This window comes from Trichoplax adhaerens, genomic scaffold, assembly GCF_000150275.1.
Source record: "Trichoplax adhaerens TRIADscaffold_1 genomic scaffold, whole genome shotgun sequence".
In the NCBI taxonomy this organism is placed as follows: Eukaryota; Metazoa; Placozoa; class Uniplacotomia; order Trichoplacea; family Trichoplacidae; genus Trichoplax; species Trichoplax adhaerens.
Genome location: NW_002060943.1, coordinates 11,233,559 through 11,247,362, shown reverse-complemented (window position 1 = coordinate 11,247,362; position 13,804 = coordinate 11,233,559). Strand labels below are relative to the sequence as shown.

The following is a 13,804-nucleotide window of genomic DNA, read 5'->3' as shown; positions in this document are numbered from 1 at the left end:
AACGATTACGATATAGAAAAGATTACATTAGAATGAATTTACTAATCAAAGTAAACACTATCTATGGCTATAATATGTTGATTTATTTATTAACTATATTAAATATAGAAAGGGGTCGAACTGGATAGTTTAGACTATAATAACATAGAGTGCATTGGTTAATCATAAAGGTGCCTTTATAAGTCAAACACTTTCGCTTACTAACTTCGTAGTTTAGTAAAACTGGCGTAGATTATTACCGGTATACACGTTTAAAACTCATAACATTTTCAACAAATTAAAGTGGAAGGTGCTGCGATAATTCTGACAGTTTTACTCTAAGAATCACTAACTTAATAGACAAGGTGTATCGAAACAATATAAAGTGAACACATTTGAAGACTTTATAAAATCAAACCAAGCGAAAACAATTATATAATTATTAATTACCCTTTACATATATACGATAGGTAAATCTGGATAGACAGCGCTCAATAGTGCTAAAATCTATACTTTAAATCTTGGAATAAATTTGTTCAGTCAAAGTTACTAGAGTACGCGTAAATCTTATTCTATTTACTTTTAGTACAATGTAATATTGAACTCTTTATCGACTGATTTAAATGATAGATTTAAGAAACTCGATTAGAGTAGTAAATTTATAAAAATTTATTCCCTTGTAAGGTTATACCTCAAAGAAATACTACAGTGGATAATACTTACTTTAAGATATAAGCTAAACCTAAACTTGAAACTTTTTCACGGAGTTTAAAGCAAATTCTTCTTGCAAGGATATTTCTTGGCTACTTTTTCCGTTGATAGAATAGTGACTATATTATAACTTTAACAAGAAATGCGCTCAAATTATCCATCGATTAATAAGATTCCTATAAAATTTTGTAATATAGAGCCGCCAGTTATCGTCAAAAATGTTTGCCTTCTTTAATTTGATTAAAATAAGTTGAGAATTGATTTTTTGGTATAAATTTAGATTTTCCGATCTTGGATCGTTCTATTTGAATAACATACGAAGAGTCAAAATAGAATTTCTAGTTAAAAAATTTTATACTCGTACGTTAACCAGCTTTGATAGTCTTTCTCGAAGATTTTTACTCGATATTTCCACTAACTTTTACGCTACGTAGTTTTTATCGATAGATAAAGAGTTCAACTTACCGAAAGAGAAAAAATGAAAAATTGCAAGGAGAAGGAAATCAATTAATATCGCCCTAACAACCATCACAAACAATAACTCTTTATTAGTAAACGTGATAGATATTGGAGGTTAAAAATTGGATGGCAATCTTTTGTTTTTTTAAGCTAATGAATTGAGTTAAGACTTATATCGTTGGTTATTGTTTATAGTCTATCCCTATTTCGTAGTAGGTTCAATATTTAATTCATTTATTTTTATGCTAATGAATATCCTGACATAAGGCTATTGATGTCCAAACCATAAAAATCATAAACATAATTTTCAATATCGATTGATGACTTATTTTCAAATACAACAGTAGCCTTCCTTAGGATAGGTTTTTACAACTAGACATACAACGAAAATAAAAAAAATATGGACAATGCTCATTATTATCGACATAGAATATAAGAGAAAAGCTGTAATAATGGCAAACAGTTATTGACGCATTGATAGACAATACAATTTGAGCAATTTAGAAAAAATTTACTACCATTCATATTGGCCAGGATATTATCCTGGTACTGATAATTATCATAACACCTTTTCTATTTCAAGGTAGATTCACAATTGACATCTGTATGGTAGTTAATTGAACAATTTCTTCTGTTTCTAACTTGTTTTCAAGATAGAGTTAATTGCTATTTCTCTATAACTTTTTACAGCTCTTTGAATCATACTTTGAACGAACAATTCGATTGATTACTCTTTACTATCCATTATACAAGATAAAATATAAATATTTCTAATTTCGTTGTATAATTGCATAGGCAGCCAATACTTTCTCACAAAGGCCTTTCTATTATTTATCATACCCTTAACTTTGGTCTTAGCTAAAGGGCAACATTTAATCGTCCTTTACCTATACTCTTATAATAGAACTTCGTATTGTAGAGATAGTTCAATCCCTGTTATCATACATACCTGAAGAGAAACCGATTATCAATAAGATATATTACTTATAATCATTTATATGATATAGGTACTATTACATAATTCAAAATTTTATTGCTATTCTTAACTCATCGCTATTTTCACTATTAGGTAACCTTAGAGAAAGTAGCGCTAAGCAAACAGTTTCCCTTATTGAAAATAGAGTTGTAAATACTATCCCGGTTTGTGAGATGATAAAGGCATAGATAGTAAAAATTCGATATAACATTAAATTAGTTAACATAGTAAGATGTAATCTTTTGTCTACTATGGAAAGTAATTAATAAATATTCACAACTTACTGAAATACAATTATTAACTTGTACCTTCTACCAATGTAATAAGAAGGTATCTAAAATGTATAAGTCGAATAAGTGGATATTTATTTTGTTTCTTAAGATCATTCCATGACTTAGTGAGGCCATTTTTAATCTGTTAACCAAATTACATTACTATTTACGCTAACATTTCAATACATACGATCATTTAGAATAGAAAATGAAACATTAGGCTTTTACAAACACGAATATTGATTAATTAGAAATATTTTCGCAAATACTCATTGTTAGTCAGGGTGAAATATTTAATTATTTATTTCATTCTTTATGTACCGTATTGGCAATCGCTATAGTCTGATTAGTGACTTTAATTAAATAAATGCAGCGACGTGATGCAAAGCATTAAATATAACATTATAGATCAGGGATCATTCTTGAATTGTAAGATAATACTTGTGCACTGGTAAGCTTTACCACGAATAGACTGCCAAATTTAAGAATTACGTTACAGATCTTACGAAAGAAGAGCTATTTAATGAAGTGTCTACTAATATAATTATTAAATATGTCGCTTTCTATATGAAGTCCACAATTAAATATTGATAAAACTGTCCATGTAATTACTTAATCAATCTCTTGTCGGCTATTGCTGTTCGTTTCTGAATTTTCGTTTGAGAAAATGAAATGATAGTGGTCATACTGAATCCATAGAAGTAAGTGAAAAGCGTCTTCTTTATGGTAGAATTTAATTATTACACTAAAGCAATAACCAAAGCCGACAAGTTATGAATATTCAAAAAACATTTACTTATCACAGGAACATACGAGCATATTCCTAGAGTAATTATTCAAGAATGTCAAGAAGTATAAATCAAAATATTAGAATAAACGTTCGTAAAACAGTAACAAATATGTCCTTATATGATAATTAATTAGAATAGTTTCTAGAAATAAATTATACGGATATATTGAAAACACATTTTTCTAGGTGTAACGTAAGGTCTGTAAACTATGCCAAAAATGAATACTTATTATTTTTTACCTACTAAACGCAAATAAACTATGAATATGCCAAATAAATTAAAGATGCAAACATACTTACATAATAATCGGTATAAATCATAAAGATCAATTTAATAGAAATAATGAGAAATTATATCTAAGTGCCATAACTATAAACTGCTCAACCACTTACGTATAGCAAAACAATAATTAGAGATTTTTTGCTTATTTTTTTATTGATCGTACTGATAATTAACGAAGACGTACGTAAACTTTAGAGAAGGAGATGCAACCCTCACATATGTAGTATCTTTCATCATTAGTAGCTTAGTATCCTAAATGTAGTAAAGTTAGTTTGTTATTTTATATTCGTTATATGAATCACTGATAAGGTGCCGTAATTAAGATTATAACATATTCTGAGAAGTTTTGACTACATAATTATGGAGAATTTTTAATTCTGTTTTGTAAAGTATATTCATAATGTCTACAAAACGTAATTAATAAAGGAATCTATTTGCTGTTATTGCCTGGCATTAGCCATTTTTTCACCAAATCATTTTAGAAAGTCTCCGTTCTCAACTATTACTATAACGATTGAGTTAGCTATAAGTTTCTATGTTAGAAACTTTATTCTTAAACAGAAAGTTAACAACCTGAAAGAATCCTGGTTGATTTTGAAGTCTGGTAAATAATATTGCATACATCTGTTGTCTTAAATGGAACTGCGATACCATCTCGACTGAAAAGATCGTATAGGTATTAAAATCTTATATAATTTTGTTTTCATTTATTGTAATTAGATCATTTGTTATAATATCACAGCAATACCTGTAATCTTGCTATCATTAGTTTACCTGTCAGTGCAAAGAGATAATGCATCTAAAATTAATCTAATTACTTATTGATAAACTCAGCTGCATTAGGGTAACTACAACGTCTGTATATCACTAATATCAGATTTACCTCCTGATAGGATTCATCATTATTACGGTACTTTAACAGCAGGATACAAAGATTTAGACTATCATAATCTTCTGTAACGAAAGTTTATTTCTACCCACCCTCTCTGCAACAAATTGCGTAGAGTCTAGAATAGCTCTTAGTTTATTTAAGCAGAAAACGGTATTGGGTAATGTTATTGTAATGAGAAATATAAGTTTAAAGGAATTAGAAAAATCAATAGAATGTCATAACTTTATTGTGATTGGGTATTCATATTTTAAGAAAGTGGGCTCGCTTTTAAAAGTCAATGATTTCTTATCACATTGCATGAAAGATATAACAATGACTAGAGATAGCTAGATTTATGAGAGAAATTGTTAGGGAGGCATTGTTAAAGATATACTGTATATAACTACTAATAACAGCATAGAATTAGTTATAATAAATTATATCCTAAAGCCAACATAATATTCCTACAATTAGAGTAGTGTAGGCTGGAGGGGGAAAGAAGTTTTTGTTTTGTGGAGGTATTTAGATAAGGTATTCTTGTCTTCGAGCTATTTGAAGAATCATTATGTGCACTTTTAAGATTAAAGCTTTGATAATTGGTTGATTTTAGCATTGCAATCCTATGTTTCAAAATTCTTTTTAAAACTAGTTCCTCAGCTGCTTTAATTTCCCATATTACGATGCTGCGATTATACAAAATATTTTAAATAACTGAAAGGGAAAGTATCTCTCCCTATATTTCAATCGTATTAATTGTGCTAACGAATGAAAACGCTAAATATCATTTAATTTTTAAAATTTCTATTATATATTACTACCTCTCTATAAGGTTAAGATTTAGTAGTCAGCTAAGGTATCGTTAATAGTACAGTATAGTACGTGTTAATTTTTGGTGAGAAAAAATAGTCTAGAAGAAAGTGGTATTCGTAATCTAGACATTACAATCAGATCGTTGATATTAGTCTCAACTAAGTAAAACCAATTTAAGTCTCACAGACTATTTCTAATTGTACGTGGTCTTTACTACATGTCATTATGCGAGTATTAGTTAATATAAATAACCTAACTACTTGAATCTCTGAGGATGGTGTCCAATGCTAGTGCTATTATATAAACTGGATTTAAATTTCCTTTCATATTTGTTTAGTTTGCATTAATCGAAAACAAATGATCTTATCAAACCATCTATTTCATAACCATTAAGTGATCATAGCATCATAAATAACAGTTTTAAAGGTAATAATTGCAGGAGAGTACGTAGCATTCTAAAACATTCGAATCGATATGTTTACATGAACCAGTGATGTAAGATAGCAATCAGAAATCTTTATTTATTTATTCTTTCTTTGAGCTCAGATATATATATATACTCGTATTCTATCTAGATATTTTAATCGGTATGATTACGGATATTCTAATATCGAATAGTTTTTTAAAATAATAAATATTGAAAGGTGCCTAGCTGTCATGTAAGGGCCTAGTTAGAATAACATTTTTAAAGAAATCTGAATGACAGTTTAATATTTGATATTGTAATCACCTAATTTTGCCTGTAGCTAGTTGTAGTTACTTATTTTACGATACTGCACATTTCAAATCTCCATGAACCTCTATTTTGCACATCGTATGTATAAGGTAAATGATGCACTCATCACCTCAATGACTCAATGTAATGGTAATTTAAGACTTGATAATTGTAATATGGAATCTGCAAGTAAAGTGATAAAGTACAGCTATCGTATTGGATTCTGTGTGTAATTATACAGGCTACATAGCCAGTAAATTATAACGTATTTAGAGGTAAAAAAAATTTTATTACGAGAAGAGTGGAGAAAATAACAACATACAGATTTACTAATTAATAAGAATTTACACACGACCGAGGTCAGAATTAATAAAAATGACTGGAAATCATCTACTCTTTACGAAGATATATTTTATGTCGAATTTAAGATGCCCAAATGAGTTAGATGTATGTGGATAGGCTAACATGATATAAGAATGATACTTGACATTAGAATAAATATAGTAAACATCACTAACCTATGACATATAAAGCTTTGATTAATGTACTGCCTTTTAACAACGCAACATCACAAATTTTCTTGTCAAGTTCATAGCTACTATTTATTCAACTAATAATGATTCTATGCCACAGTATGCGCTAGGTATATACTTTCTCGATACTTCACTTCTCTATGGTAAGCATTACTGCTACTTTAGTATATGCTCAAATGAATGCGTTATTCAGTCCATGATTCAGCCATTTGTTTATGTGCAATCTGTCCTATTACTTTGGCGTAGAGTACAATTACTTTTGTAATAATATGGCGACACAGTAGCAACAACTATCAGGAATTACTAAAAAATATTTTAAAGGGGAATTCCTTAGCTAGAATGGTATTTGAACAAAACTATTGAGAGAAATAGATGCCGATAGCGGCCGGTGCCGCTAGATAGTTATTCAACTTAATAGACTACTTCCGGTTCTTTGCCCTCTAAAGAATTAATTTTGGGAGATAACGGAATGAAGTTTTGGACAAAAATCTTTAAAGTGACAGTTTATTAGGCTATAAAGATAATCCATCTGGAGAGAAAAAGGAAAGTAAGAGATGCAGATTTTCAAGGTAACATTAGTAGAATATACAAAGAGATAGTCATCCTGCGTAGATCAATTCTGCCTTACATAAGTCAGTAGCTGAGAATAATCTACCGGCATATGTGCGGTATATAACCAAAATCGCAACCTATCCTCATGTACTGTATTATAGCGTAAAGTAGGAGTTATCTTGTAGCTAACCACAATTTCTGCAACGAAAAACTTATAACTACCAGTATCACCCTGACATTTATATTTAAAAACAATATTTAATATACATACACAATGGACATAGGTGATATTATTCTGTAGGTGACGGTGTGGTGCAATTAATTCCAACATGATTAAACTAAATTGATTAAATAAATAATTACATTTTTTATATTAATCGATTATTAATTATTATTCATGTTATGGCTAGTGTTCCTCCTACTATTGATAAATTAAAACCATTGTAGAGTGATATTTCAAGAAATATTTAAACTACAATAATAATATCAACATTGGTCAGTAATTACGACATAAAATTTAGTGAGAAAATTCAATCAAGATTTTGCTTGATTACAATGTGGCCTACCAGAAAGAGATCTCTCCCTTGGTAACAATGATGTCTTTCTTGTACCAAAATTCTTGGTTGCAGCAAACAGCGATAGTATAACGTTAAAGTATCAGTATTAGATTTTACTAATTATAAGACTGGATAATTTTAGTAAGTGAATAACTTGATTAACATGACTTTAATTGTAATGGGAGTACGGAAATAAATTATCACATAGTGAAAAGGAAAGAGTTAGTTTGTTGAGGTTATAACTGTAAGTAAGCAATAATAGAAATTTCGCTAAGAGTATTCCAGCATATTAATTCTTTTTTCTATCAGCCGAGTAACGAGCTATAGAAATGAATGTGTGCTGAATGTAGCGCCAAGTAATATTATAATTACCTGAAAATCTCATTCGCACGGCATGGCATGCGGGTTAAACTGGCAACAAATAAAACCTAATGAAATGTTGTCAGTTAGTTACAAATAACTACGGTTAAATCGAAGATGAGGATAAAAACAATGATATATCGCTAAAAAGTAGATCATGAAAACATTTCTCATGATCGAGAACATCAACTGAAATATAACGCTAACTCCATTAGGCAATTATAGTGATATGGTTGATTAAATTGTACTATTGGCGTTTACTTTGATGTCTACAATAATAAGTAAATAAACAATCATGATCTTTTATTTTTAATTAAACCGATATTGTGAATGATATTGACCACGTTATTTAGATTTTTCATTACGAAAGTAACAATACGCTTTAGATATAGATAGGCAATTTAAAAGTTTACAGCTGGGTTAATTTGGTGTAGCAGATAGATCTATGTAGTGTCTTACGGTGCCCCACAATCAATTTTTACTATTATGCTTCTTTCTTATGAATACAGATGAAGATACAATCAATACTGCAATCAAATAACTATTAAAGTAGATAGAAATCTAAAAACTGATCAATAAAAGAAACATTCGAATTAAGTTACCTGTAATTAAGTTAATAAACGATATCAATTTATCTCAAATGAAATGATCAATCCAGGTTATCTTGATATTTTCTTCAACTTATTAGTCATTGCTACTATATTATTCGTTTGATACACTGCCATACTACGAAATGAATTTTAGCCATCTTACTATATATACATTAGCTTTACAAATAGACCATTGTTCTGCTAAACACAATAGAGTAAATTAAAGAAAATTTTACTCCATTTTTAACGGTAGTTTTTTTGGTAAAGCCTCTCAATAATCATATTAAAATGGAATGGGACATTTAAGAGTAGCATTTGCAATAAATAACTTGAATCAGATAGATATTTAAAGGCAGTGATGTTATTAAATTATGATTGAATAGTTAAAATCAATCACAAAAGGCTAACTTATTGCGTACTGAAGATAAACTATAATGCCCGGATTAAGTTTGTCCTTTAAATAATAGCTTTTGCTAAAATCAGTTTAATCTCTCAGTAATTAGAATAGTATTAATAATAGTATATAATTATATAATATTATCGTAATATAGCACTAGTATTTAGCGATAATTATACTATTCTGCAACTCTAGCGCTATAAGGACAATGTGGGCGAAACATACTCATACATTCGTTTCTTGATTATAATCATTATAGAACATATTATCGTTAATATCTACATATTGCATGCTACCAGAAGATGTCGATGAAGAATGAGAATTTTTATACGAGTGATTCCCATTTGTTTGACGATTAGCTTTCTGTTGATGATACTGTAGACGATTAGTCACATTTTCTCCGACATTTTCACGGATATATATGCTAGATTGATCAATAATTGTCTTGGGAAAAGGTCGATATAGTGCAGTTGTAGGACTACAAGGCCCTGGTGATGATTTATTGCTGTAAGAAATGTTATCTTTGCAAGATGAACTTGGTCTTTTATGATCTCTAATGCTACTTAATGTATCAGATGGATTAAAACTACTATTAGATGATCTTAGTCGACGTAATACTCGTCTATCTTGACTGTTACTTAAGCTATTACTATTTTTCATTGCTATACTGGATCGTGATATTGAACTCATCATAGTTGTTGTACGGTCCATGAATGTATTAAATCGGCAAACTTTACAATATTGCTTCACTAGGGCTCTTCTAACCGGTCTATATAACAACCCAAACATAATAGGATTAACAGTTGGATAGCAGAAGTTGATAACAAGCAACATTGGATAAAGCCATGGTATCTTTCTACTGGGATCTTTTGGATAAGTTATGGAAGAGACTAAAGCATAAATTAAGGTTGGTAGCCAGCAAATTACAAAGGCTAATAAAAGAAATGCTAAAATAATTTCTCCTTTACTTTGATGTCGTAACTTTCTGGTACTTTTTTCTTGTGACTGTTGCGATGCAATCGATAGACGTTGTAGCTTTATTGTACGACTATGCCCTAATGCTATTCGAGTTAGTTTAATATAAATAGCCGTTGTTACGAATAATGGTAGGCCAAATAAAACTGTAACAACTACACTGTTATAAATTAACATATTGTTCCTATGATATTTATAATAACATCGATAGGAATAAGTAAAATCGAATTGCCTCCATATCATCTCAGGCAAATAAGATACAATCGCTGGTATAATCCATGATAATATCAGTTGCAATATCAGTAGGCGCTTGGTTTTTGTTTTAGTTACTTCTAATGGACGAGTAACTCGTAGATAACGATCAATTGAAATAATCATATAATGAAAGATGCCTGTCGATGGTAGAAAGTATCCCATAGGATTCCATAAGTAGCACCATGCTTGGCCAAGTACCCATTTGCGATGGATTAAAAACATAAAAAAGGGCATGATAATCATAACAGCTGTCAAGATATTGACAACACATAAACTTGCAATAGGCACATGCTCTAATTTACGCAGTTGACGATCAAATAGTATCAGTGCCATTAATATTAAATTGCCAACTAGAGCAGTTACAAAGATAGTGACACCAAAGATAATCCGCCAATCTAATGGTGATTGCTTTTGCATTGGTTGCTTCTGATTAGATAATAATGATGGAATCGATGTTAAATCTGATAGGAGAATAGTTGTATTATAATCCATGCTATAATTGCCGCTTTCCATATTGAAATGTTGATCCTTCGAGAATAGTGTTTAATCGATTAATCGAGTGTATTTGTTATTGATGAAAATAAAATTATCAAATAGTGTATGGATAATAAGGACATTGATTGCAACAATAATAATATTACTAATAATAACAGTAACTGCGGAACTTTGTATTACTGTGATATACTAGTACATATATAGCAATGTTAAAATCGATCCGATTGGATGGGAGTAATCACGTAGAAATTGAATCATTACATCAATTGCAATTTAATAAAAATTTTTAATCTTTCTAGTGAAAGGCGATGGAGAATTGAAAACTTAATCGAATAATGTAAGTAAAATTTTTCTTAATGAAATGATAGCAAAAACAAAAAGCACCGTTAGTTGCAGTTACTCAATTTAGTAATATTCAACAATTGCCGCTACAAACTACAAAAGCTTGACGATAGAATTTTTAGAAGAGAAAAATGATGATGTTAATATTAATGTAGAACATTTACTAAAAGCAGACTTTGTACATCGATTACTAGTAATAGACTCAACTGGACTGGAAAAGAATGAATTAATATTCAATTTACCAAGGCTTCGATAAATTATGTAATAAATAGGAAAAATTACACAAAAATGAATCCAATACTTGAAATATTCTTTTACCTTAATTAATGCTGATAGATATATTCCGAAGTTGGACTACTATTAGTCAAAGTTGAAATAATATTCATTTCACCCTTCTAATTTGGCAAAACAACCTTTTAGAAATCTATCAGTACAGCTAATGACTATCTTGTATCCTGTTGATCAAATATATATCAATGTACGTAAGTATATATACAGTATATTATACCCATTTGAAAGTAATCGATAGATCTACCGTTGTATCGATCAGATGCAATTTTATTTTGTTGATGTTATCCAAGCTCATTTTGCATTGTTCAATTTCCAGTAATGTCAATAAATTTTAATCTAATTTAATTACTTTATATTTACTATCCTTTTTTCTCCTTTTTATTTCCTCTCCTCATTCAATTGACAATGAATTGTAGATATATATAGAAAGAGTATCTACTGCATTTAAATTATAGCAAGATTCTTTCTACGTCAAGATGTCAATCAAGAAATTAAATTGACCTTCTCCTCATACGAATTGAATGAATAAAATTATTATTGTCAATTTTAGCTTAAATTATTGTTATCTTATCACTGCAGACGTTGTTATTTATTTATGTCAATTACTCAACAGGATATACACTATCATAGCGCTCGATAGGGTAGTATATCATGATTTTTGTTGTCGTATAAATCCGGTCAGGAAATATCTTTAGCTCATATTTGAGTGCACATCTGGTAACGTAAATTAAATCGATATCTTAGTTATGGCACTATCTTTTAAATTCAGTGGAATTGGTTAATTCTAGTCCTGAATATCATTAAAGTATTCAAGTCTGTATTTCTCTATTAAAGGTGCATGCATGGAGATGCGACCTTGGTTTCTCTATGAGTTACACGTAGAAGTTTAAACAGATACAAGAAAAAATGAAGTAGAATAGGACAGAATCTTATGACGTTAGTTTTGACATCAAATAATGATAAGCGAGTCTAGCAGACTAACATTAGCGACAAAAATACAAGCGATAGAAAAGACTGGATAAAACATTCAACAGTATCAATTGTTGTCGTCGACAGAAGAAATCGGCGTTAATTTGGACTCTCGCCATATCTTAGACATCTTGATTGTTGTTGTTTAGAGAGTTATAACAATGAAGAATAACGATAGTTTTTGAAGTTTTTCTTTTTGAACTAGAGATCGCGAAGGCGAGCTTACCACGTATAAATACATCAAAACATTCTATTATCTAGATCATCCTATATTACAGAAAATGTCGTCGAGACGTAAAATGTTGAGATGTTAAGATTCTATTCAAATTTTCATTTAGAAATATTGAATAGTGCGGCAAGAACTTTATTCAATATCACCGATATCAGATTCTAATGATTATGAAGTAAACATTGTGGCATACAGGAAGATGTAATTCTAGCTTTTAATAAGTAACTTTTTCTATATTTAATATAGTATGATGATTGATATTCGTTATTTCTTGTAATTAAAATTATATATAGAATGCATATAAAACTAATGCAAGGATTCTATATGATTAGTATCCTTTACTAAACTTTAATGATATAGTGATTAGTGTTTGTTATCTTGAAATCTATAAAAGTGTATATATATACTTTATATATTTTATTTATACCGATATCGAAAGTTTGTAGCTATTGGTATACATGTATTGCAAGAAATGGAATTCTAATAGCGAAATGAATAACATTTTATACAGGGCTGAATAGAAATTTAATTAAATCACTTTATCATTTTGACTGTTTCTTCATTATAGTCTTTGTCGCATGCCTAATCCCAAAATAGAAAGCCAAAATTTATCTGACTTATTAATTATTTAAAAAATGTTATTAAGTAATATGTAATGTATATCACATCAAGCAATTGTAGAGCATCGATAGTCTACAATAGAAAAGAGGAAATGAAGCTGAAAATAGGGATCTCTTTAACTCGATTAAAGCAATTATATTTTACATACAAAAAATTTAAATTCTTTATCTTAGCTGGAATTTTTGGTAGCTATAGCTTATATGATCATAATCATAACAAGATAATAATATTAGCTATAACTAAAAGGGATGTAATCTTTGACTTGATTCTTAAAACATTATATATATATATTAAACTAAATGAGTACGACAAATATAATGAATGATATCGTGATAATATAGCTTAAAAATAGAGAATTGCCTTGAACGTGAGTCTCTAAAAATTTGAACTATCGAACCCTTTAGCCGTTCATTTGAACCAGTGATGATCAAAACCTCTTAATTATTGTTTATTAGCACAGGTGTAGGCATAAAATCCATTTATCTGCGGTGCGTAACATATCCGAATAAACATTTCCTATATCACTTATTAATGTAAAATTGTATGATATTCTGCAATAGTGGTTTGAATTTAGTCCTTAAAGCTCACATATTATCCATAATGATTAACGTCATAATCATATAAAGCCACTTTTGTTATCTGATGTATTTCAATGAGACTTAAAATATTAATAATTCATACTACGAAATGGATTCAAATTCCTTCAGGCAAAACATTATATTTTGATTAGCGTCTGTACAAGTATTATTCTAGAGTAAATAAACTTTGCATA

At 29.4% G+C, this 13,804-nt stretch overlaps 1 protein-coding gene across 1 annotated transcript; it reads right to left on the bottom strand.

The window, feature by feature from the left end:
• Positions 1-7,012: 7,012 nt before the first annotated feature.
• TRIADDRAFT_52633 (uncharacterized protein) lies at positions 7,013-10,598 on the bottom strand (the record flags this gene model as incomplete). The annotated part of the gene is made up of 3 exons (XM_002108266.1): positions 7,013-7,289; positions 7,881-7,936; positions 9,087-10,598. The coding sequence occupies 3 exons, from the start codon at positions 10,596-10,598 to the stop codon at positions 7,013-7,015; spliced, it is 1,845 nt and encodes a 614-aa protein (XP_002108302.1).
• Positions 10,599-13,804: the final 3,206 nt, after the last annotated feature.